Raw genomic sequence first — 27,495 nt, forward strand, 5'->3', positions numbered from 1 at the left:
AACCTGAGGAAACCCAGTACCTAATCCATTATCATCTTCAAAAAAAAAAAAAAAAAAAAAAAGGGGGGGGGGAAGCAGGACAATAATGCAACAAGATGAAATTGCACTTGACACTGATATGCAATCACTGCTGGTGGAATTTGGTGGGGGTTTTCTTCCAACCAATAATGAAAGTTCTGTTTATTCACAAAACCATTTAGATAAAACTGAGCTTCATCAGACATCCATATATTGTAAATAAAGCCTTCATCATAATCCACCAGACTGGAGTCAGCATTTCTTGACAAAAATTTTTGTGTGTAAGGAGATTGTGAGGTTTTAATTCTTTAGTACCTGTACCTTGTAAGGATGAAAATTTAAGTTCTAGTACATTATTTGTTGTACATATAATGTAAGTTCAATGACAGTGCATGTCAATGTGTAGTAATGCTTTGGGCTGTGTACGAGAGTGGTCCTGACAGCTGCCATGTTTTCTGGTATAGTGCTTCTTTTTCCACCTGGAGACCACTTTTTAAGAGCAGAACCAATTTCTTCAAAATTACATGAAAATTACATCGATAGAATGAGCAGATTTTACAGGAGCTTGATACTTAAGTTTAAAGTGAACATGAAATAAACATTGAAAGGTCTCATAGCTGTCGCTGTGTTTGTAAAATGCCTTGATAGTGAAGGCAGATTGGGCACATATCCACTGTTCCATGGTTACTAATGGAATGTGCACAAGGGCATGTCAGGTGATGCAATCCTCCCCAACACACTGAAAATCAGCTTTTAAAATTGCCCATTTCCCTATCCCGTCCTGTGCCAATGGCCATTTGTTTCATTTCTTGGTTCCCATTAAACTTTCCTGCATTTGGGTGATGAAGAGTGCAAGTCATTCTGCAGACTGTCTTACTTATTTTATTTAAAGTTCAAAACCACCATAATCACATTTCATCAATTGCAATGATTCAATGTAAAACAAAAACACCGCTTTTCCATCTAGATAGCAACAAAGATGCAAAAAACAAATATCTGTTTTTTTTTTTTTTTTTTTTTTCCCCACCTTTACACTGAAGGTGGGGTACCCAGCAAGATGTTTTTATTCTCCAAATGTTCAGTAAAAATGGTATAAGCTGTTGTTGGGAAAAAAGGCCTTGTGCGTCAAAGATCTTACAGTATGAACTTACTTACAGTATGGAACAGTATATTCCAGTATAAACCAGTATGGACCAGGATCTTACCAGTATGGACTAAATTTTATTAAAATAAGGATGTACAGAGATTAGTTAAAAATAAGTTAATATTTTCACTGCCACCTAAATGTGAGAGAACTTGTTCAACATGCCATAATTTTCAGAATTCCTGAAAAAATAAACATTCCTACATCTCCAGTATTCCAAAAATTTGTATATAATAGTTGAAAATTAAAAGTTTTCAATTCATTGCTAAAAGTAAACACTTAACTTTTATGCTGAGCTGTAAATAAGAACAAATCTTAAAGTTTTATAAAAAGTTTATTCATGTACATAAACTAACATCAACACAAGCAAAAAACATAAAACTGTGTGCCAATACTGAGTAGTTATTAATTTCATGTGCCTTTACATTTATGGCACTTGTTTGTCGACCACTTAAGAATGCTGCTTGTATGTGTTACAGCAAAACACTCCTAGTGCCGATTTACACATACTGTATATGCATTGAGGCAATGAACATGTTAAAAGCAGTTAAATGCAATCAAGAATAGATAAAACAATATACAAAAAGTGATAAAAATATACAGAGTAAAATATGCTAAAATAACAGGTAAGAGGAGCATTCAATAAATTATTTACCTACCTACATAGGAAATGAGATAGACAAAAAATCTGCTTTTATTTTTCAACGTAACTCCCCTGAACTTCAGTACACTTGTTCTATTTTGTTGGCAATGAGGAAGTATACAGAGTAAATAAAATTCTTTGTGCTGTCCATCAAAGAATGCAGAAACAGCAGACTGCAGTTCATTATCACCAGGAAAGCAACATCCATGTATGTTTTTCTTCAGGTGTTAAAACAGGAAATAGGGGGCCAGATCTGGTCTGTAAGGTGGATGGGTAAGTTCTGTAAAGTCACAGTCTCTCAAAACAGCATCAACAGTATGTGACCCGTGCAATGTTGTGAAGAAGCAGCACACCTCTGGAAAGTTTTCCATGGCATTTTTCATTTTTGACATCCCTTAGGTTGTACAGTAAGGATGCATATGACTCCTCAGTGACTGTCTGCTTGTGTTCCAAGTAGTGAATGTACAAAATTCCCCTCAGCATCCCAAAAATTAGTGGCCATAATTTAGCCAGCTGAAGGTTGTGTTCGAAATTTTTTGGGTTGGGGAGAACCCTTGTGCTTCCATTGCATTGATTCTTGCTTGGTTTCAGGATCCCAGTGATGAACCCATGTTTCATCACCTACAACAATTCCGGAGATGAAAGTTTCAGGATCCCTTCCATAAAGCTCTAAATTCTCCTCATAATACTGTACTGTGAATTGCTCCTACACAGGAGTCAGAAATCTGGAGATCCACCTTGTACTGACCTTAATCATCTTCAAATGTTCATGGAGGATGGTTGTAACTGTTCCGTCAGATATGTGACATTCCCTAGAGATTTGGGACAACTTTAAACATCTGTTATTCAACACAAAGATTTCCACAGCTTGGCACATTTCCAGAGTGGTCACTGTCACGGGCCTTCCTGGATGTGGATCATCTTCGATGGACTCTCTACCCCACTTGAATTGTTTTGACCAGAAATTCACCTGGTACTGTGAAGACATACTGTTGCCATACACAGCAAATATCCTAAACTATTAAAATATTGAAGAGCCAAGAATCTAAAGTTAATCAGCTTATTTATTCCTAGTATTTACAGAATAAGGTCAATAAAGCATTACATTGGAGAATTCACAATTTTATGGGCTACTTACCTAAGGTACATATATCAGGTGTCACTTTACAACTGGGGCTTTGTGTTTATCCAAGGCTACAATAATGTTCAGTCATCTTTTTATAGGCAGATCAAGGGTTCAGCTATGGGTGTTCCTGTCAGATCTATCATAGCCAATGTTGTTATAGAGGAACTAGAAGTTAATATATTTTTGAATCTGCTGGGTCCAATCTGGCTCTGGTGGTATTATACCGATGATGTGTTCATAATCATTCAGGACCTCTGCTCACTCATTATCTCAATTCCCACTCTCGTCATATACAATTTACTATGGACTTGGAGGCAGATAATGTCCTACCCTTTCTATATGTGATGGTGCATCATGTGGACTCATGTCTCAAAACCTCTGTTTTCAGGAAGTCTATGTTTGTATGCCAATTTGCTAACTATGGGTCTGCACATCACAACCCTATACACTTGTGGAGCACTGCTCATGCTCTGTTTCGTCAGGCATGGTCCCATTCCAGTTCTATTTTGTACAAGGATACTGAGATTGCTGCGGTAATGGAATATTTTGCACAGTGTGGATTCCTTCCCATGTTCTTGATAAGCTTGAGATGCAAGATCATGATGTTGCTTTACAGCAAAGTCCCCTTATCTGTGACATTGAGTTTTTATTAACTGTCAATAGACTATCCACTACCCAGGTGTTTGAGTGACTTAGCAGGGTCTTACAGAGTTACCATATTAGATGTGTTCAACTTCTGGCAGGATGTTATAGTCTATTATTACCAACATTAAAATTCCTGTTTCTTTGCTTATCCTATAAAGTGCCTGGATTATGAGGGTGTGTTATGTTTGTGAGTTTGACAGAAGTTGGAGGATAGCATTTTTATTTTATTCATTTTTTTGTGCATTATCGTGTCCTGGCTTTTTCCTTTGTTACATGACAGCTTTGCTATTTACACTGTATTGTGCCACTCACTGCCATATTGATAAAGAGGTGTTCTGTCTCAAAAGCTTCTTACCTGTGAATTTAGCATATTTTACTCTGTATATTTTTTATCACTTGTAACATATTGTTTTACCTATTCTTAATTGCTTTTAACTGCCTTTAAAAAGTTTACTCAGTTGTTGGAAGTAATTCTTACTGATGGTATAAACTGTACCTCAGCTGATACCAAGGCAAGTACACTATGATCTAAGCCATAAGACTGAGAAGCAATGGAAAAAAATTCTCTCTTGTTACTTCTCTTGAAAAGATATGCCTTCAACCATATGTGGAACTGGTATTCTCCTTAATACGTGCAGCCTTTGCTGTTATTACAACTTCAAGTATTGATATAAGTTTTTTTCTGGTTTCTGATAAGTAATCTTTTTACTTTTTTTTTTTTTGAAAAACTGACCATATAAAAACTGTCATAACTGTTCTAAGCAATATCATAACAAATGAAATTGCACAGAACAATTACTCCATGCAATCTCCTTCAAGTCAAATTTAAATCCTGTAACAGTTGTGATAAAAGTTAAGATATGATATGAGGGAATTTATGATGAGAGTTTGGCCAATCAATTTGTCCATGATGAGATTATGCACAGCTCATGGGGTAGAATTTTCCTGGGCATAACCAATGCTTGTTAATAGAAAGGACTATTTTCACGGCAATGGGATATGCTGGAATTGGAGACCTCATCTGAAAAAGAGACATTGAGCTCCTTGAAAAGATGCAAAGACAGGCAACTTTCATGGTGAGATCAGTAAAAGGATGACTATACGAAGAAAGACTCCGATTATGTGGGTTACAGAGCTTGGCAACCAGGCACCTCAGAGGTGACCTGATTGAGGTTTATAAGGCACTCAGAGGGATTAGTAAATGGACAAAGGTGGAACCTTTCACTGTTATAAAGAATTCCAGAACTAGGGGCCATAAATTCAAATTACAGGGGATGAGATTTAGATTGGATTGTATGAAGTTTTCTTTTAGCCATTGATTGCTGGAACAAGTTGCTCTCACAAGTAAAGGCTGATAGTTTGAATAAATTCAAAGGTCAGCTGTATAATTACCTGTATGAGGAGGGAAGCATATAATTTGTATTTTCTTATCTAGTTGGTGGTTTTTTTTTTTTTTGCTAGTGCAGAAAAAGCCTGCGGCTTCCTTGCACTATATAATGAATACTATTGCTATAGAAGCAATGCAAGAATATTTGTTAATCTTATCCAGGCAGTGTTAAGGGGTTTGGAAAATTGTTAGTTTTAGGAAATTGATTTTTAATTATTTTTAAACTATTTGTTACTCTAATGTAAGTTTTTTGATTTTTTCGTTTTAATTTCTGGAGAGTATCATACGGAAGTGTTCTATGTACCATACTGAGGTAAACTTCTCTTATTATTTTACAATTATTTATTAATATAAATTATAAGGTGTAAAAAAATTAAGAATTTAACTTCCTCCTGTTTAAATTGAGCTTTTATTTCACATTTAGCTGAAAAATATCATAATTCAAACCTTTACATGCTGGATGGTATATATCAACGTACCTATCTCCTGTAGGTGAAGCCATCAAAACAGATGACGCATTACCTATTGGTTCAACCTGACCAACACCTATGTGATTGCATGTTGACAACACTTTCCAACCCATTAATTTTGCTAAAGCCTGCACAGCATTAACCTGATGCTGAGAAACCTTGAAAATAAATAAATAAAAAAATAAATAACACACACACAATATTCAGCTATATCAATTTGTGTAAAAATTTTATATATTGTAAAAAATAAAAATATAACTATTATAAAAATATAATTATATCAAAGTACATTTATAACTTGCAATTTTGGTTTTAAATTTAAAAAAAAAAAAAAAAAGAAATACACAATTATATTATTTTGCATTAAACTTATTCAAATTTGCCATGAAACTGCATGACTTTTATAGTTTTGGAGAAAGTTTATATTCTGCCAAATTTTAGTCACATCTGTGTTGTGTTAAATAAAATCCACTGAATATATGACTTGAAACCCATTGTCAGATGTTGCTGCTCATCTTTTGTGCAAAGTATTCCTACAGTTTATACCAAGCACTATTGTTTGTGTTTTGTTTTTGTATTGGCACCTCCATGTTTTATGAAATGTAGGCCCTTGTATATTCATTTTCTAAAGGAGATGATTTTCCCATTGCATAAGGCAATGGTTAGGCAGTATCTTGAGTATGCAGGTCTGGAAGCCTTATTTTAAGTGTTTTAAGGCTTTAAATGGATTGGGTAAACTAGATTATGGTAGCATCCTTACTCTTTCTCAGACAACACACATAAGGAACATAAATTTAAATTGAAAAGGATAATTGTAGGATGGATGTGTGACAATTTGATTTCAGCCAGTGAGTAATTCAGAATAAATTTAAGGAAGGGTTAGACCAATTATTAGAGGGCACGGACAATGATGTTGACTTTGTGGTGGCTTGTTTCAACAGCTGATTATGTTTTGACTGAAGACAAATTTTCTTACCTCTATAACTATAGTTATCTTTCCTTAATTGCAGTTGTGGATTATTTGAATTCTGGAAATGTCTAAAAGAAAAGCATGCTTTAATAGTGGCCCATATCAGTATTCAATAATCCAATGACTGTATATGTGCCAAGGCATAAGTTATAACTGGATGCAAAAATATACACAAGAACAATTAATTTAGAGTTATAAAGTTGGATTATACTACATTAATCCTTTCACAAATGAATTTGCTAAACTGTGTGGACTAATGATAGTAAGTTTCAGCTAATAGTTGGTTCTATGATGCCATTTTTTGCCAGAATTTTGACTTTTTTTTAGAAAATTGTAAAAATAAAAAATTTCTATTCAGTTTAATAAAATGGACTTAAATATTAATTACTTATTTTATTTTGACTCAAATGCTCAACATTAACCTTCTGATGACTAGGAGGGGTCACATAGTGACCCCAATGCTACTTTTTTTTTACAATATTTTTCTCAATTAACGTCTTAGAGCCTTTGTTATTTTTTTTTCGAGTTTTTCACCTTTGTCCAGATCTCTATGGGGTAATTGCTTAAAAAATTTCACTACCTAACTTAGAAAAAATAATTTCTTGATTGGGGTCACTTAGTGACCCCACGTGGTTGTCAATGTTATAACATTGTTAACCAATATAGAGTACAATTATTCATTTGTGCAAGTTTTGTTTGCTCTGTTGCTCACAGCGTAATATTCTCGCTTGCTTGATTTCGGCAGTCCATAGCTATACGATGTTGCGTAACTATCTCACCAAAGCCGAACTTGAAAAGTTAGTAAACAAAGAGTTTGAGGATATTCCTGATGAACTGAAATTGTGGGAAGATGAAGATGTGTTATTGGAAGACATTTCCCAAAGCCAAGGCAACAAATTAGCGATTCATCTGACCAAGACAGTGAAAGAGATAATTTTGCACATGCTTGTAATGAATTATCTGATGACGGCAGTGAAAATAATAATTCTGCAAATACAACCGACTAAAGATGGCACTCGGTGGTCAAAAAATCAACCATCTGCAAAAAGACATCTTGCAACAAACATATTGAACAAAAAACCTGGACTTACAAGTTATAGCGAGAAGATTACGACACCCATAGAAGCATTTGACTTATTCAAGAAACCAATTGGAAAGTTATCTCTCTTAAAGGTGATGAATGGAAGGATGTAAGTTGTGTAGAAATGAGAGCATTTGTAGGCCTGTTGATTATTGCTGGTTCACTCAAATCATGTCAGGAACCCATTCTAGAATGGGTTCCTGACATGATTTCTGCAACCGTGTCACGCATTAGAATGAAGGATTTGTTCAGGTTCATTAGATTTGACAATATAGAGACTCGACCACAATAGCGAGAAGAGAATAATTTAGCAGTGATTGAGGATATATTCCTGGTGGCGACTTATGCACTAACGAGCAGCTTGTCCCACTCCATGGCCGGTGTCCATTTCGTGTTTATATGAAATCCAAATCAGACATGTATGGGATAAAGATATGGACCTTATGTAATGTAGAAGATCCTTATTGCTGGAATATGAAAATTTATACTGGAATGATAGATGGTGCACATGAAAAGAAACATGGAGTTACCACCAATAACCTCTTTACATCTCTTGCTCTTGCATAAGAATTATTGAAGCAGGGTAAAACACTAAACAGAACTATGCGGCTTAATCAAACAGAGGTTCCTCGAGAATTTCAATCCCAAATAGAAACCGTTCAGTGCGCTCAACTAATGTTGTATTTACTAAGGATGCCATGATGATTTCCTATGTTCCTAAGAAAAATAGGAGCATAGTCTTACTAAGCACTTTGATTTGAATATATCAGATGAAACAACTGATTTCAAACTCCAAGTGATACTAGACTATAATAAGCGCAAAAGGGCTGTAAACACTTTGGATCGCATAGTAAGAGAATATACATGCTCTAGTAATGCTAAACATTGGCCATTGGTGATATTTTTCCAAATTCTGAATTTGGCATCAGTAGATGGATTTGTCCTGTACACAAAGAAATAAGAAGATTACGAAAGAGGTAAAACTTTTAGAAGATGCTCATTCCTTGAAGAATTAGGAATGAATTTGGTAAAACTGCTAATAGCTGCACATTCTCAAGAACGGCTACCCAAATACATTAAAAATGCTATTAATATGATTTTGGAAACTGAGAACGCCAAGAAAAAACAAGAACCATGTGGGCAAAAAAAAAAAAAAAAAAAAAAAAAAACCACCTGGAAATGGTGCAAAACACAGTCGCTGTATTGCGTGCCCACTGAATCTTGATAAGAAAACCATGAAAAAATGTAGTAAGTATAATTGGTTTGTTTGCAGGAACCATGCCACTGTAATAAAGTCAACAATATGCCAATCAAGCAATAACCAGAACAAGTAATTTCAATTCAGTGGAATGCATATCTACTGAAACTAGTTAATGTTACAGAACTATGTCGTTACCAGTATTTAACTTAGCAACTGCGTTCGATTTAATTTTTTGTGTGTTATTTCTACCAATAAATATTTATATAGCTTTGTATTGTGTTTTATTTCATATACTTAGTAACCAGAAAATATTCATTGCTGGGACACTTAATGATCCCACCTGGTCGTTTGCATTATATTTTTGACATATCATCGGAAGCCTAAAGTGAAATTATTGCCAAATCGAAATCATAATGAGGGGGGAAACTCATGGTTACTTTTATTTTATTTTTTAATACAATAAGATCCTCTATATCTTTTTATTCATCACTTAATCCAGTTTCAACAATTTCTGTACTGCATTCCAGAGAATTTTGGCTTTTTTAAACCCAATTGAACTATAATGGTTGACAGGTATGATCTTGTCTTCCTTTGATTTTCGAAGATATTTTCATAGTTGGAAACAAAGAGGTTAATAAATATTGGCATTATTAATTTCTTATTTGTAGGTTAGTGCAAAAGCATCATTTTAACATAGCCATCTACCAAAGTAGTTAAATTAATTAATTAAATTGGCATCATTTTGGTTATATCTCATATTATGAATGCCTTCACGAGTTGCCATGGTATTGTACTACCTTGAATAAATAACATTTCACCAGTGGAGGACTACTGTTATTTATTCTCAGTGGATACCACCACCCAGGCGGCACCATTTCAAAGCTTGTTGGTTTCTCTTTGGTGGGTGGGCAGGTACTCTGGTGTTGCAATAGTGACAACCCAGTTATGAAGTATAACTTCACAATATGAGAGATGCCTGATGGTGTGCAGTGATATACACTATAAATAATTTAAGGGCAAAGGCCTCATGCTACTAGGTAGAATGGCTAACATGTAGGTTAGTGCAAAAGCATTATTTTAACGTAGCCATCTATCAAAATAGTTAAATTAATTAAATTGGCTTCGTTTTGGTTATTCTCATATTGTGAATGCCTTCACAACAAGTTGCCATGGTATTGTACTACCTCGAATAAATAACACTTCACCAGTGGAGAAGACTACTGTTATTTATTCTCAGCGGATACCATCACCCAGACGGCACCGTTTCAAAGCTTGTTGGCTTCTCTTCAGTGGGTGGGCAGGTATCCTGGTGTTGCAATAGTAACAACTTAGTTATAACTTCACAATATGAGAGATGTCTGATGGTGTGTAGTGATATAGACTATAAATTATTTAAGGGGCAAAGGCCTCATGGTATGAGGTAGAATGACTAATATGTAGGTTAGTGCAAAAGCATCATTTTAACGTACCCATCTACCAAAGTAGTTAAATTAATTAATTAAATTGGCCTCGTTTTGGTTTTATCTCATATTGTGCTTGGTTATTCATATTGTGCTTGGTAGTACAATACCATGGCAACTCAATTTGGTTATATCTCACAATATGAGATATAACCAAAACGATGCCAATTTAATTAATTAATTTAACTACTTTGGTAGGTGGCTATGTTAAAATGATGCTTTTGCACTAACCTACACGTTAGTCATTCTACCTCTTGCATGAGGCATTTGCCTTTAAATAATTTATAGTCTATATCACTGCGCACCATCAGGCATCTCTCATATTGTGAAGTTATACTTCATAACTAGGTTGTCCCTATTGCAACACCAGGGTATCTGCCCACCCACCGAAGAGAAGCCAACAAGCTTTGAAATGAAGGCATTCACAATATGAGATATAACCAAAACGATGCCAATTTAATTAATTAATTTAACTACTTTGGTAGGTGGCTATGTTAAAATGATGCTTTTGCACTAACCTACATGTTAGTCATTCTACCTCTTGCATGAGGCATTTGCCTTTAAATAATTTATAGTCTATATCACTGCACACCATCAGGCATCTCTCATATTGTGAAGTTATACTTCATAACTAGGTTGTCCCTATTGCAACACCAGGGTACCTGCCCACCCACCGAAGAGAAGCCAACAAGCTTTGAAATGATGCCGTCTGGGTGGTGGTATCCACTGAGAATTAATAACAGTAGTCTTCTCCACTGGTGAAGTGTTATTTATTCGAGGTAGTACAATACCATGCCAACTTGTTGTGAAGGCATTCACAATGTGAGATATAACCAAAATGATGCCAATTTAATTAATTAATTTAACTATTTTGGTAGATGGCTACGTTAAAATGATGCTTTTGCACTAACCTACATGTTAGTCATTCTACCTCATAGCATGAGGCCTTTGCCCTTAATTTATAATTTCTTATTTATATGTTAATATATTCATTCACCGAAATGTATTTGAAACAACCTTGAGTGAATGAACATTTCAGTGAATGAATAGTTAAATTTATATACACCGATGAGCCAAAACATTGTGGCCAGCGAGTCGTTATGCAAATCGAAGCACCTGCAGGTGAACTACGGTGTGCGCATTGGTCAGGACATAATATAAAAAACACCTGATACTGAGCTCTGTTAATCAGTGATACTCTTGTTCTTCGGATGGGAAAGGCAGCAGACTTAAGCGAGTTTGACAAAGGACAAATTATAATGGCCAGACGACTGGGTCAGAGCATATCCGAAACGGCATGGCTGGTGGGGTGCTCACGGTCAGCCATGGTTAATACCTACAGGAAGTGGTCAAAGGAGGGGAAACCCATGAACCACCGGCAATGTGTTGGATGACCATGGCTCATCGATGCTCAAGGTGAGCAAAGGCTCTCCTGGATGGTACGTGCAACAGAAGGGCAACTGTGGCGCAACTCACTGATAATTTCAATGCTGGTGACGGGAGTAATGTGTCACAATACACAGTACATCGAACCCTGCTGAAAATGGGGCTGCATAGCTGCAGGCCGTTCAAAGTGCCCATGTTAACCATGCTTCACCGGCGACAGCACCTACAATGGGCACGCAAATATCGAAACTGAACCTTGAGTGATTGGAAGAAGGTCGTCTGGTCCGATAAATCATGTTTCCTGTTGCACCATGTGGACGGCCAGGTAAGTGTGAGTTGTTTACCTGGGAAGTGATGGCGCCTGGATGCACCGTGGGACAAAAACAAGTCGATGGCAGCAGTGTCATGCTTTGGGAGATATTCTGCTGGGATACCCTGGGTCCAGTCATCCATGTGCTGGGTACTCAGATGTCTACCACCTACCTATACATCAGCTCTGTTTCAACAACAAAATCTCTTTTCTGCCTGTCAATATGGCTTCACCCCAGGTCATTTTTGCGAGAAGGCCTTGTCTGACTTTGTCTGGCACATTGTAAATTCTAAATCCAAATTTGAACTAACTATTATGGTCGACTTCGACACTGTCTGGCGGGGCTGCGCCCTTGAACGACTCCAGTCTGCCAGATGCTCCATTCATATGTACAAATTATTTCAAAGCTATTTCTCTGACCGCTCAATAATTGTCAAGTCAAAATTTCTCCAAGTCTCCAGGAAGGTCTTTCAAGGGTGCCCCCAAGGTTCAGTCCTGGGGCCCCTTATCTGTGGAACATTGTGCTTCAAGACTGGCTGGGCCGCTCTCTCCAGAATTGTAAAATTTTTGCTTTTGCCGATGACCTGACAATTGTGGTCCTCGATTCCTCATCTGATTCACATAAGTACTAAAATCAAAAAATTCACAGGGTCAATTGTTAGAATTTCCAGAGGGGAGTGGAGTCTCTCCAGGTAGTCACCCTTTCTCTACTAGAATGCTGTTTTCCTGCCCATAGTCACCTATGCAGCAGGAGCTTGGTTTCATCAGGCCACCAATTCCAAAATGAGGTTAAAACTGAATTCCATCCAGTAGAGCATGCTCCTCTGTATTCCACCGCTGCAGTGCAAATTATTGAGGAGTCCCTTCTGTTGGATCTATTTGTCATCTATTGTGGCCTCTACTTTCGACACAAAAAACAAATACCTTCAGAATTACTTGGTATCCAGCTAAATTTAAATGCAGATCCCAAAAAAGAGAAATCCAGATGCTTTAACGAGCTAATTAGCATCTGGCAGACCAGATGGGAAATAAGTTAAAACCTGGTGCTCCTGAACTATGGAAACTTCCTTTCTGGTAACTGGACATGGCTCTCTCAATCAAAAACTTTTTCAGTTTCGCTTGCATCACACACACTGATCTCTGCAGCTGCAGACATACAGAAGATTGGAGTCACCTGCTCTTTAACTGTGCAATCTACAACAATCTGAGGGCGAAGCTCCGAACTGACGTTCCATGTCTCTCTCTCCGGGGGGTGGGTTGCTTCTGCAGAATAAGAACCATCTCTCAGCTCTTCAGAACTTTGCCTCCAAGGTGTTTGCTTGCAAAAAGAGAATCAATGCCAGAGTAGCACACCAAAACAATCCACCAAATACACTTGTGTAAGCAGGACAATAGTTTGCTTCTCTGCTATCCTGGATGACAAAACATGTGCTTTCAGGGAACACTCAAAAATTTTTGTGCAGTGCTGGGCTACTCATGAATTAAGCACAATTGCATCACAATTCGATATATTTTCTTCTATGGCTCATGTATGCAAGAATTGTCATTGCACTTATCCTAAAGGTCACCAATTCCGCATCTGAATTATCTTGGATAAAGAGTATTTATTGAAGAATACTTTTCTGTTCTTTTTTTTTTTCCCCCAATTTTTGTCAACCAGCATCCGGTTTTTTTGCCAGCTTTTTTTTATTATAATAATTATTTTTTAAAAAATTATTATTTACTGTTTTTTATTATTATTAATATTTATTTATTTTTTTATCCAAACTATCACCAATGTGTCTTCCCCCCCCCCCTTGCTCCTTTCTTTTCCTCTGGAATGGGCCCCCCAGAGGATCCTGGCCCACCTTTTGGCATCACTAGATAGGGCAGAGTTTCTTTTGAGACATTACATGCTCTACTGGAACTGGCCCACCTACCCGTGGTGTGGACGAATACCCAGAATCATCTGTCCAGGTGACTGATGCTTCTGGGTAGCCAAGGGGCCAGATACAACAACAACAACAACAACAACAGAACACACATAAACCTATGTCACACACATATTTGGCCCATCTGTAGTGATACTGTTCTTCAAGAGACATGAGGCAGAGTTGAACAGACATTCTAGGTACAACCCTATACATATACATATACCTAACCATCATTGCTGACCAGGAACACCTTTTCGTGGCAAAGGTCTTTCAGCAGAACAATGTGCCATGTCACACTGCCCGGACTGTTCAAGACTGGTTCGCAGAACACAAGGAAGACTTCCAAGTATTGCCCTGGCCTCCAAATTCCCTAGACATCAATCCCATCGAGCATCTGTGGTTTGTGTTGGAACAACAACTCCGATCTGCGGTGTCTCAACCACGGACCTTACAGGAGTTAAAGGATCTGCTGGTACGTGTTGGTACCAGATACCCGAGACACATTTAGAAATCTTGTGGCATCCATGCCTCACTGGGTACTAGCTGTTTTGACTGAATGTGGAGGACCAACATCATATTAGGTAGGTGGTCATAATGTTTTGGCTCATCGGTGTATGTATTCCCAAAATGGATTAAAAACCAAAATTTTCTATTGAATTTCATATTAAGCTTTGAATGTAGATGTTGAAAAAAATGATGTATCATAAATCACCCTAAGAGATCTTTTTGGCTAGATGGAGATAAAGTTGGAACCCCATTAACTTTAGGATTAATCAAGAAAATGCTTTTTCCTATTAGAAATTCAAAGGCTAGATGAGTTTATTTTCAAATTAACAATGTGCCAAAATAGTCTGCCAGATTTAATACAGATTTTTATGTCAGTAGTATATGAGATGATGCTTAAATTTTGATGAAGAAATAATTGAAGCTGGGCAGGAAACTGAACTTATGAAAACATTCCAGTATCAATAAGCTTAATGTGAAACTGTTTTTGATTTGAAATGCTGTGGCTAGATTTCATGGTAAAATTGCTAGGAAAGCTAGGAGCACTCCACCAATGCCCCAATAATGCTCTGAAAGAAGATGAGAATCAATGTGATTGTGTAATGCTGATTACACAACAAGCACAGATAAAGATAAACTCACTTTTAGCATTTAAAGTAGCTTGTATAAGTATACTGATGGATAATAGACTGGGAACTGTGGATCTACTAGTTAGGCCATAATGGGTTTGCTGGATTCTATTAAGGTATCTATTTAGTTAAAATAAGACGGTGTGGACTATTCAGTAGAGCAGACTTAGTGATGGGCCTAAGACAGAAGACAGGTTTTGAGACTTGAGAACAGATTGCACGTAAACCAAGATCACTGAGGGAAGAAATAGTGCATTTTTCCAACAACAGTTGTATAAACTTGTTTTCAGAGTTTCTGCTGAGGTGGTGGAATAGCAGATTCTAAAGGAATAACAGTGAAGAAGTGGAAAACTTTGCAAGTACAATTGAGCAAATTCCCAAAATCTGGAATGTAGTGAAGACTGAAAACATTAATTCAGCAGAGCCTAGACCTATTTTTATTCATGTCTTCCAGGTACTTCTGATATTTGCTTTTGCCTGAAGTTGAGTAGGGTTGCATAATGTATTGTATCAAGTGGTTCTTTCTATTTACATCAGACCTTTTCCTTGGCCTTGAACACAGCATAGCAAACTGTCAAAAGAATACAAACACAATATTCTGATACTTCATCACCTTAGCTGCCTTGACACAATAAGAAACAAACAGCAGTGGCTGCAGCCTGGATTTGACCATTCCATATACTTTGCTTGTTTTGAGGTGTTAATTGTATAGCATTAGTAGAAGCACATAATGCAAGAAAGCAAGCTTATAAGCATCAGCCAAAAAAAAGAAAGAACCCTTTCCATTTCACTGATCCATTCATTCCTAATGTTTGTCGAGTTCTGCCTTGAATTTATTTAAGCTCTCAACTTCCACAACAACAGATGGAAGTTTGTCCAGCAATCAACTACACGCTAGCTAAAGACAAACTTTCGCCCATCTATTCTACAACTGTCTTTCCTCAGTTTGAATCAATGTCCCCTCAGGTTTGTAATCTGAGCAATAGGAAGAATCCCATCAGCATTGAGCCTGTTCAATCCACTCAAGGCCTTATACACCTCAATCAGATTGCCTCGCAGGCCTAAGTCTCCAGATTCTGGAATTTGCAGAACTTAAGCCTTTCTTCATAAGAATACCCCTTTGTTCCCTTCACCAGTCTTGTTGCCCTTCTCTGTACTCATTCTAGCAACTCTACATCCTTCCTAAAATGAGGGTTCCAGACCTGTATGCAGTACTCAAGGTGTGGCCTAACCATTGCCTTATACAAAGGGATAATCACCTCCTTGTCTTTGCTAGCAAAATTCCTATATAACGTTGACAAAACTCCATGACCTGCTCTGGCAGTCTGTCTGCACCATTCAGAGAACTTAATATCTGACTACAAAATTAAGCAGAAGTCTTTTTCATTCTCCACCTCCCTGAGTGTAATAACAAACAGTTGGTACATTTCTCTGGGGTTACTGCTACCCATATGCAGCACTTTGCATTTGTCAATGGTAAACTTCAGTTGCCATTCTCAGCCCATCTATCCAACTTTTCCAGATCCTGTTGCAGCAGCATACTGTTATTACTGTTATTAACAATCCTGCCAAATTTGAATCATCTGCAAACTTTAACATTAAGCTTGATATATACCTTCATCAATATCATTGATAAATATAGAAAATAACAGTTGGCCCAACACCGAACCCTGAGGGACACCACTAATAACATTAGTCCACGTAAAACAGTATCCATTGATTACCACTCTCTGTCTTCTCCCACTCAACCATCCTTTTATTCATTGTTGCAACTTGCCCTTAATGCCATGCTGCTACAATTTGTACAGTAGTCTTCTATGTGCAATGGTATCAAAATCTTTCCTGAAATCAAGTATATGTTATTAAATTATTTTTTGCATCCAGTTACTTTGAGACCTCATAGTATCCAATCAAATTGGTCAGACAAGACTTCCCCTTGAGAAACATATGCTTTTGTCTGAATTATTACTGCTTTCTTCTCTAGATGATCCTGCAATGCATCTTTAACCAGTGACTCCATTATTTTCCCTGGAACAGAAGTCAAACTAACAGGTCTGTAATTACTTGATGGCAGTCATCGTGAAACAGGTGGGTATATGGGATGTGTTTGGGTAACTAAGAATAAGAATAGGTGCATGTATACTTGCATGAATACCAATGCTAGAAGTATAGTAAATAAATTTGATGATTTTGAAGTGTTGGTCAAGACATCAAAGGCGAATATTGTTGGGATAGCAGAGACGTGGTGTCACACAGATATTAGGAAAGCAGAATTGAAATTTGGGGAGTACAATGTGTACAGAAAGTATAGACAGGATAGGAAGGGAGGAGGTGTTATGTTAATTTAGAAAAACATAAAATCAAAAGCAGTGCATCCAGTTGATATAGATGAACAGTGGACCGTTGAGTCAGTTTGGTGTGACATAAACACTGCGAAAGCAAAAATAAGAGTAGGAGTGTGTTATAGGCATAATGACTCGAATGAGTACAGTGAACATTTGTACAGAGAAATACAGTAGGCTAGTAAATCAGAATGTCTTATAATGGGGGATTTTAACTTCCCAGATATTGACTGGAACTTGTGGTTTGGTCACTCGCACACTAGTAAGACATTTGTGGATTTATTGGATGATTGTTTTCTGCAGCAGCATGCTCGAGAGGCAACCAGAGAGGGTAATACTCTTGACCTGGTAATCAGCAGTGATCATTCGTGTATTAAGAATTTGCAGATAAAGGAACCACTAAGTGTCAGTGATCACAGTGTACTGATGTGGGATTTGCTTAAAGATATAATTACCATCAATGGTAAAGGAAATGGTTTTTGCTACCATAAATTTGAGTAAAGTGGTCTCAGAGAGTTTTTAAATTCTGTACAGTGGGATCAACTGATGATGTTACTAACAGTAAATTCTAAGTGGGAAGCATTCAAGGAATTAATCGTGGAAGCTACTAAAAGTTTCATACCTATTAAGAAATATTGTTCAAGGTTTAGGCCTAAATGGTTTTCAAATGAACTAATGAGACTCGTGGCAGAGAAGTAAAATGCATTGGATGCATATAAATTATCAGGCGACACAGAAACCTATGGTAGATATAAGCTAGTCTGTAATCAAGTCAAAGGAGGTTAGGCAGGTGAAGACAGATTACGAGAAATCTTTGGCAAAGGATGCTAAGAAAACCAGCAAGGATTTCTTTACTTATATAAACTCTAAAAGGAAGGGGTGAATCTGATTGGTCCACTTGATATTGGTGGTTTGACTGTTGATGATCCTGTTCAGATAGCAAACAAACTGAATGAGTATTTTGCATCTACATTCACACATGAGGAGTTATTAAGGTTTGAAAATGGCAGAAGTTTATCAAATTGTAGCGGGGTGCTTAATGATTTTGTAATAACTGAGAACAAAGTGGAGGAGAAATTGTTGAAGTTAAACATAAGAAAGGCACCTGGGGTGGATGGGATCTATACAGTTATATTAAAAGAGGCAGCAATGGAAGTAAGCAAACCCTTAGCCATAATTATGAGAGCATCCTTGGATTCAAGGGCGGTCCCCACAGACTGGAGATGTGCAAATGTATCCCCAATTCACAAAGGGGGGGGAATCGAAGGATGACACAAGTAATTACAGACCAGTTTGTTTAACTTCTGTTCCGGGTAAAACAATGGAGTCACTGGTTAAAGATGCATTACAGGATCATCTAGATAAGACTGCAGCAATAATTCAGACACAGCATGGGTTTGTTAAGGGAAAGTCTTGTCTGACAAATTTGATTGGGTATTATGATGTGGTTACAAAGGAACTGGATGCAAAAAATAATTTTGATATCATATATTTGGATTTCAGAAAAGCTTTTGACACTGTTGCGCATGAAAGACTACTGTACAAATTGGACCAGAATGGTATTAAGGGTAAGTTGCTATAATGGATAAAAGGATGGTTGAGTGAGAGAAGACAGAGTGGTAATCAAAGGGTGCTGCTCTTCGTGGACTAATGTTATTAGTGGAGTCCAACAGAGTTCGGTGTTGGGTCCACTGTTGTTTTGTATATTTATCAATGATATTGATAAAGTTATATCAGGCTTGGTGTCAAAGTTTGCAGATGATACAAAGGTTGGCAGGGTTTTTAATGACAGTAATGGCACTGTGCTACTGCAACAGCATCTAGAAAATTTGGGCAGATGGGCTGAGAAGTGGCAACTGAAGTTTAACATTGACAAATGCAAAGTACTGCATATGGGTAGAAGTAACCTCAGAGAAATGTACCAACTGTGTGGTACTACACTTAAGGTGGTAGAAAATGAATAAGGACCTGGGAGTAATTGTGCAGTCAGATATGAAGTTTTCTGAGCAATGCAGACAGGCTGCCAGGGCAGGTTATGGGGTTTTTGTCAATGAAATACAGGAATTTCGCTAGCAGGGAAAAGGAGGTGACTGTCCCGCTGTATAAGGCAATGGTCAGGGCATGCCTTGAGTACTGCATACAGGTCTGGAGGCCTCATTTTAAGAAGGATGTAGATTTGCTTGAGTGTGTACAGAAAAAGGTAGCAAGATTGATGAGGGGAATGAAGGGATCCTCTTACCAACAAAGGCTTCAGTTCTACAAATTGCAGCAGCTAGAGACTAGGCACCTGCGAGGTGATCTGACTGAGGTGTATATGGCCTTGAATGGGTTGAGCACACTGAATTCTGATGGGATTCTACCACTTGTTCAAGATTACGAATCTAAGGGGGCATAAATTCAAATTAAGAAAAGACAGATGTAGAACAGATGTGTGGAAATTTACCTTTAGCCAGTGGGTGGTTAATTGCTGGAACAAACTTCCATCTATCATTGTGGAAGTTGATAGGTTGAATAAATTTAAGGAGGAACTGGTGTGATTTTTTTTTTTTTTTTGGCTCATGCTGCATAAGCTCATACACTTGCTTTCTTGCATCACATGCCACTACTACTACTACCCTTTGATCCCCCTTTGTGAATTGGAGACACATTTGCACATCTTCAGTCTGTGGGGACTTCCCCCGACTCCAAGGGTGTTCCTATAATTGTGGCTAAGGATTTGCTTACTTCCTTTGCCACTTCCTTTAATATACTACTGTCTTGAATATAACTGGACAGATCTTATCCACCCCAGTGCCTTTCTTATTTTTAACTTCAACGGTTTCTCCTCCACTTTGCTCTGTTTTTACAAAATTATTTAACTCCCTGTTAGAATTTGATACACATCTGGTCCTCTCCTCTTTGAGTAACTCCTCACATGTGAATGCATTTGCAAAATATTCATTCCTGAGAATGATCACCTACAGTCAAACCACTGATATCAAGTGGACCAATCTGATTCATCCCCTTCCTTTCAGAGTTTATATAAGTAAAGTCTTTGCTGTTTTTCTTTGCATTCTCTGCCGAAGAATTTTCAGACTAGCTTGTATCTACCATAAGCTTCTGTATCGCCCAACAATTTATGTGCATACCATGCATTTTTCTTCTCTTCCACGATTCTCATTAGTTCATCCGACATGCATTTGGGCCTAAACATAGAGCAATATTTTTTAGTTGGAACAAAAAGCCTAGTAGCTTCCAAAATTACTTCCTTGAATGCTTCCCATTTAGACTTTGCTGTTGGTCCCACTGTATAGAACTTAAAAAATCTCTGAGACCACTGTAGTCACCTTTATGAAAGCAAAAACCCTTCCCTTTACCCCCGATGGCAGTTATATCTTTAAACAAATCCCACATCAGTACACTGTGATCACTGCCATCTAGTGGTTCCTATACCTGTAAATTCTTAATGCATGAATAATCACTGCTGATAATCAGATCAAGAGTGTTACTCCTTCTTGTTGCCTCTCTAACATGCTACTGTAGAAAACAATCATCCAATAAATCCACAAAAGTGTGCGCGTGACCAACCCAAATTTGGGAAGTTAAAATCCCCCATTATAAGACATTCTGATTTACATGCCAACTCCATTTCTCTGTATAATTGCTCATTGTACTCATCAGAGTCATTAGGCCTATAACAAACGCCTACCCTCATTTTTACTTTCCCAGTGCTTATGTCACACCAAACCAACTCAACATTGCACTGTCCATCTATGTCAACTGTATGCACTTCCTTAGATTTTATGTTTCTTAACTAATAGCATAACTTCTCCTCCCATATTATCCTGTCTATCCCCAAATTCCAATTCTACATCCCTTATATCTGAGAGCCACCACGTCTCTGATATCCCAACAATATCCACATTGGATGTCTTTACCAGCACTTAAAACTCGTCAAATTTATTTACCCTGTGATCCTAGCATTGGTGTACATGCAAGTATACATGCACATGTTTTTACTCTTAGTTACTCTAACACAGTCCATGTATTTACTTGTTTCATGACTCCTAGCAGTTCCTGAAATCCCAAGTAACTAGCTTTCCAGGCTGTGCTCATTCCAATAGAAGCAGTGCAAGCATTATTTCCACCTCTGTTGCAGCTACTGTTAGTCTATTAGTTTGCAAATCCCCCAAAGATAGCAGTTTTCCGACCCACCTAACATTGCCTCAATAGCATCTGAAAATTTTCTTGCACTCCTTCTATTTAAGTGTATCCCATACCTGCAGAAGCAATCTCTCCTGTTAAGAAGCACAGACCACACTGAGAAAAATTCTACGCCATGAGCCCTGCACAATCTCTCCAGGGCCGAATTGATTGACAAGGCTCTCATCATATACTCCCTCCTATCGTGTCGGGGCAGGATTGCAGACATTTTCAAACTTAACCTAACTTGCGACTTGTTTTCAACATTGACCTGTATTTCCTTAGTAAATCTGCAGATCACTTACACTTAATGTCATTAGTGCTAACATATACAGCGATATCACCTTTTGTCCCCTTAAAAGATGATATCTGCTCTACAACGTAATCAACTTTTGCCCTTGGAGACATACCCCGATCCTATTCCACCTATTGTTTTGTACACTCTTTGTTAACTGTAAGGGAAAAATATAATTAACAAGCTTATACTCAATCAAAAACAACAAGTGGAATAGTTTCTGCTTATCTATTTAATGTGACCTCTTTCCAGATATCTCTTCTTCCCTGGTCTCCTCATCTGCTACTGAATATGGCACTCTAATTAAGGCTATGCAATAGTAACAGCTATGCTATCAGGAGTACAATGTGTACAGAAAGGATAGACAGGATAGGAAGGGAGGTGGTGTCATGCTGTTAATTAAGAAAAACATAAAATCAAAAGAAGTGCATCCAGTTGATACAGATGAACAGTGCACTGTAGAATCAGTTTGGTGTGACATAAGCACTGCTAAAACAAAAATAAAATAATAAATCCACAGACTTTTGTGGACTGATTGGATGATTATTTTCTGCAGCTATTACAGCCTAAAAGCATTATATCTGCACGAGAAATAATGGTGTATGAGGTGACTGAGAAGTGAGATTCAAGGAATATGTTAGTAAAATAAAATGGAGTATCATTTAATTACATTGAGAGGGCGCTGACTCTCTTTAAAAATTACAGCTGTGAATTACAGGCTCCAAAAAAGCAATAAGTGTTTGCCTTTTTATTTTATATTGTACTTTATACGTAGTCTTATAGTTATAGTTATGCTGATTATTTTTATTTTTAATTTAGATAAAAGAGTTTTTGTAAATTACTACTTGATACATGTAAAACCGTTATTTCGTTTGAATCTTGCAGCCATTGTTTTTATATAGAGTAGTAGGGAATTCAAATTTTTAATTGCGGTAACTAGATAGCTCTAACATATAATTATATAGCGTAGTATTGACAATTGATTAATTAAATTTATTGATCTTATTAATTTAAAATATCATGCCTCAGACTAGAGCAGCAAAGCAATGGGCACAAAGTGGCAGGAATGCTGTGACTCAGGGGAGAACTGAGGGGGGTGATTCTCCAACGCATCACAGCCTAAAAAAATGTGCAACTTGTGAAATGTCTGCCGAACTCTCTGGAACAGAACATGATCTAGCCAAGGAGGATGTCTTTGTGTGTACCAGGTGCAGAGAGTGTCTAGAAATTAGGCATCAACTCAGCGTTCTACTGGGCATTTATGAGAGCTTGAGGTGTACGGTAGATGCCCTCGAAGAAATTAATATGAGGGCCCGTCAAGCTCTCAGCTGCCCAACTCAACGCCAGAGCTCACTCCTGGGCGCATCAGGCAACACAGCAGCAATCTCCAAGGCAGAATGCACTGGTCCCAAAGGAACTAGTTATTGTTGGTGACATTATTGTCAGGAAGACGGGGAATATATTGTGTAAAACGGATAGATGGAACAGGACCAGGGTATGTCTGCCAGGTGCAAGAGTTGATGACGTTGTAAAGCATATATCATCTTTTAAGGGCACAAAAGGTGATATTGTTGTAAACTTTGGCACCAATGACATTAAGAGTAGGAGATCTGCAGATTTACTTACAACATTGACCCGTACTTAACAAGTACAGGTCAATGTTGCAAAAAAAGTCGTGAATTAGGGTTAAATTTGAAAGTGTCTGCAATTCTGCCCAGACACGATAGGAAGGAGTACATGATGAGAGCCTTGTCAATAAATTTGGCCCTGGAGGGAATGTGCAAGGCTCAAAGGGTAGAATTTTTTTCAGCATGGTCTGTGCTTGTTAACAGGAGAGACTGCTTCTACAGGGATGAGATACACTTAAATAGAAAGGGTGCAAGAATATTTGCTGATGCTATCGAGGCAGTGTTAGGTGGGTCGGAAAACTGCTAGCTTGGGGGGGGGATTCACAGACTAAAAGGTTAAAGGTAGCCGCAGGCAGAGGTGAAGGTGATTCTTGCACAACTTCTATTAGAATAAGTAGCGACCCAGAGCAAGGGATGCTGCGGGTTTCAGGGACTGATGGCAGTCATCGTGAAACAGGTGGGTATATGGGATATGTCAGGGTAACTAGGAACAGGAATAAGTGCATGTATGTTTGCATGTATACAAATGCTAGAAGTATAGCAAAAAAATTTAATGAATTTGAAGTTTTGGTCAAGACATCAAAGGCGGATATTGTTGGGATATCAGAGACGTGATGTCACACTGATATTAGGAATGCAGAATTGAAATTTGGGGAGTACAATGTGTACAGAAAGGATAGACAGGATAGGAAGGGAGGTGGTGTCATGCTGTTAATTAAGAAAAACAAAATCAAAAGAAGTGCATCCAGTTGATATAGATGAACTATAGATGGGTGCACTGTTGAATCAGTTTGGTGTGACATAAGCACTGCTAAAACAAAAATAAAATAATAAATCCACAGACTTGTGGATTTATTGGATGACTATTTTCTGCAGCAACATGTTATGTTCAAGAGGAAACAGAGAGGACAATATTCTTGATCTGGTTATCAGCAGTGATCATTCATGTATTAAGAATTTGCAGATAAAGGAACCACTATGTAGCAGTGATCACAGTGTACTGATGTGGGATTTACTTAAAGATATAATTACCATCAGGGGTAAAGGAAAGGGTTTTTGCTTCCGTAAAGGTGAGTACAGTGGTCTCAGACAGTTTTTAAATTCTGTACAGTGGGATAAACTGACGATGTTACCAACAGTAAATTCTAAGTGGGAAGCATTCAAGGAATTAATCGTGGAAGCTACTAAAAGTTTCATACCTATTAAGAAATATTGTTCAAGGTTTAGGCCTAAATGGTTATCAAATGAACTAATGAGACTTGTGACAGAGAAGAAAAAGGCATGGGATGCATATAAATTATCAAGTGACTCAGAAGCCTATGGCAGATATAAGATAGTCTGTAATCAGGTCACAAAGGAGGTTAGGCAGGCGAAGGCAGATTACGAGAAATCTTTGGCAAAGGATGCTAAGAAAAACAGCTATGATTTCTTTACTTATATAAACTCTAAAAGGAAGGGGATGAATCTGATTGATCCACTTGATATTGCTGGTTTGACTGTTGATGATCCTGCTCAGATAGCAAACAAACTGAATGAGTATTTTGCATCTACATTCACACATGAGGAGTTATTAAGGTTTGAAAATGGCAGAAGGTTATCAAATTGTAGCAGTGTGCTTAATGATTTTGTAATAACTGAGAGCAAAGTGGAGGAGAAATTGTTGAAGTTAAACATAAGAAAGGCACCTGGGGTGGATGGGATCTATCCAGTTATATTAAAGGAGGCAGCAAAGTAACTAAGCAAACCCTTAGCCATAATTATGAGAGCATCCTTGGACTCAGGGGAGGTCCCCACGGACTGGAGATGTGCAAATGTATCCCCAATTCACAAAGGGGGATCGAAGGGTGACACAAGTAATTACAAACCAGTTAGTTTAACTTCTGTTCCGGGTAAAATAATGGAGTCACTGGTTTGTTAAGGGAAAGTCTTGTCTGACAAATAAATTTGATAGGATATTATGATGTGGTTACAAAGGAACTGGATGCAAAAAATAATTTTGATATCATATATTTGGATTTCAGGAAAGCTTTTGACACTGTTGCACATGGAAGACTATTGTATAAATTGAAGCATAATGGTATTAAGGGTAAGTTGCTACAATGGATAAAAGGTTGGTTGAGTGGGAGAAGACTGAGGGTGGTAATCATTGAGTGCTGCTCTTAGTGGACTAATGTTATTAGTGGAGTCGCACAGGGTTCGGTGTTGGGTCCACTGTTGTTTTGTATATTTATCAATGACATTGATGAAGGTATATCAGGCTTAGTGTCGAAGTTTGCAGATGATACAAAGGTTGGCAGGGTTGTTAATGGCACTGTGCTACTGCAATAAGATCTAGAAAATTTGGGCAGGTGGGCTAAGAAGTGGCAACTGAAGTTTAACCTTGACAAATGCAAATTACTGCATATGGGTTGAAGTAACCCCAGAGAAACGTACCAACTGTGTGTTACTACACTTAAGGTGGTAGAAAATGAAAAAAGACCTGGGAGTAATTGTGCAGTCAGATATGAAGCTTTCTGAACAATGCAGACAGGCTGCCAGTGCAGGTCATGGGGTTTTGTCAATGATATATAGGAATTTTTCTAGCAGGGAAAAGGAGGGGATTTTCCCTCTGTATAAGGCAATGGTCAAGCTATGCCTTGAGTACTGTGTACAGGTCTGGAGGCCTCATTTTTGGAAGGATGTAGACTTGCTTGAGCGTGCACAGAGAAGAGCAGCAAGATTGGTGAGGGGAATGAAGGGATCTTCTTACCAAGAGAGGCTTAAGTTTTGCAAATTGCAGCGGCTGGAGACTAGGCACCTGCACGATGATCCCATTGAGGTGTATAAGGCCTTGAATGGGTTGAGCATGCTGAATTCTGATGGGATCCTTCCACTCGTTCAAATTATGAACCTAAGGGGGGCATAAATTCAAATTAAGAAAAGACAGATGTAGAATAGATGTGCAGAAATTTACCTTTAGCCAGCAGGTGGTTAATTGCTGGAACAAACTTCCATCTGTCATTGTGGAAGTTGATAGTTTGAATAAATTTAAGCAGGAACTGGACAGGCATTTGGAGGGAATGGTGTGATTTTTTTTTTTTTTTTTGCTGATGCTGCATAAGCTCATACACTTGCTTTCTTGTATCACATGCCACTAGTACATAAAAATTAAGAGTACCAAGAAGGAGAAACTGTCATAAGCAAGCTCAGTGGTATTTTTTATGTTTTAACTACTTCAATTTCATAATTATTATCAAATAGTATATTAGAAGGAATACTTCGTTAACATAAACTGCACTATTATTTAATCAAATATTAAAATTTATGTTTACTTTTACCTACTTGACACATAAGCAAGTACTGTAGTTCCTGTGGTTCATAAGACAAATTCATTACTCTTCCATCTCTACATATTGCTTTCAATGTTCTTTCTCCCACATGTATAACTAGAGGAGTTCTAAAAAAAAAAATTCACAGGTTTATTTAGATAATTTACATTTGGCTCTTTAGGATTATCCTAAAGATAGATCAAGTCATGATGCATCAGTACAGTACCAAATGTAAAGAAGACTGGTCTAAAATGTGAAATGAAAATCTGGGGTATCTGAAAGGGAAAATACCAAAATCTCTAAGGAGGATCGGATTGAGGTGTATAAGGCCTTGACAATTTGGCACTGAGTTTGAAAAAGACCTCTTTAAACCTATTTTATTCTAAACCTTTCCACTCAGCAAGAAAGAGAATTCTTTGGTTGACAGTTCTTTATCTCTTCCCCAAAAACATGAAAGCATATTTAGATGCAGAGAATGTATTCATTTTGCTGTGGACATGCTGCAGGTGCGGGAGTAAGGAGAGTCGAATTCTGTTAATTTTGACCTGAGGGGGCCTTCTCAGATCTAATCTGGTTTTAAACACCATCATGCTGGATTTTGTTGGGTTGATCTCGAGTTTATTCAGTGTGGTCCATGATATTAGACTAGTGAGGACTGTTTGGGCTGCTTGTTCTATATATGCCGTGCATGATTTTCTAGAAACAACAATGGTCAGATTGTCGGCGAATGCTATAACCTTTGTTTTTTGAAATGTGTAACTCAGCCAGTCTTGGAGAACCAGGTTCCAAATCGGGGGGCCCCAGCACAGAGCCCTGGGGTCACCCCCGATGGATGGTCTTTTGGACTTGGAGG

The 27,495-nt window shown here is 37.7% G+C and overlaps 1 protein-coding gene across 1 annotated transcript in view; it reads right to left on the bottom strand.

The window, feature by feature from the left end:
* The window catches only part of MED17 (mediator complex subunit 17), a 206,542-nt gene that overhangs the window by 16,635 nt on the left and 162,412 nt on the right, over positions 1–27,495 (bottom strand). Inside the window, exons 12-13 of the mRNA XM_090373520.1 lie at positions 26,656–26,770; positions 5,443–5,591 (exon numbers count right to left, since the gene is read on the bottom strand). Of these exons, the coding sequence (XP_090229646.1) occupies positions 5,443–5,591; positions 26,656–26,770 (264 nt within the window). The remainder of the gene's footprint in view (positions 1–5,442; positions 5,592–26,655; positions 26,771–27,495) is intronic.

The sequence above is a fragment of the Mastigoproctus giganteus genome, chromosome 5, assembly GCF_048544385.1.
Source record: "Mastigoproctus giganteus isolate SK-2022 chromosome 5, ASM4854438v1, whole genome shotgun sequence".
Taxonomy (NCBI): domain Eukaryota; kingdom Metazoa; phylum Arthropoda; class Arachnida; order Uropygi; family Thelyphonidae; genus Mastigoproctus; species Mastigoproctus giganteus.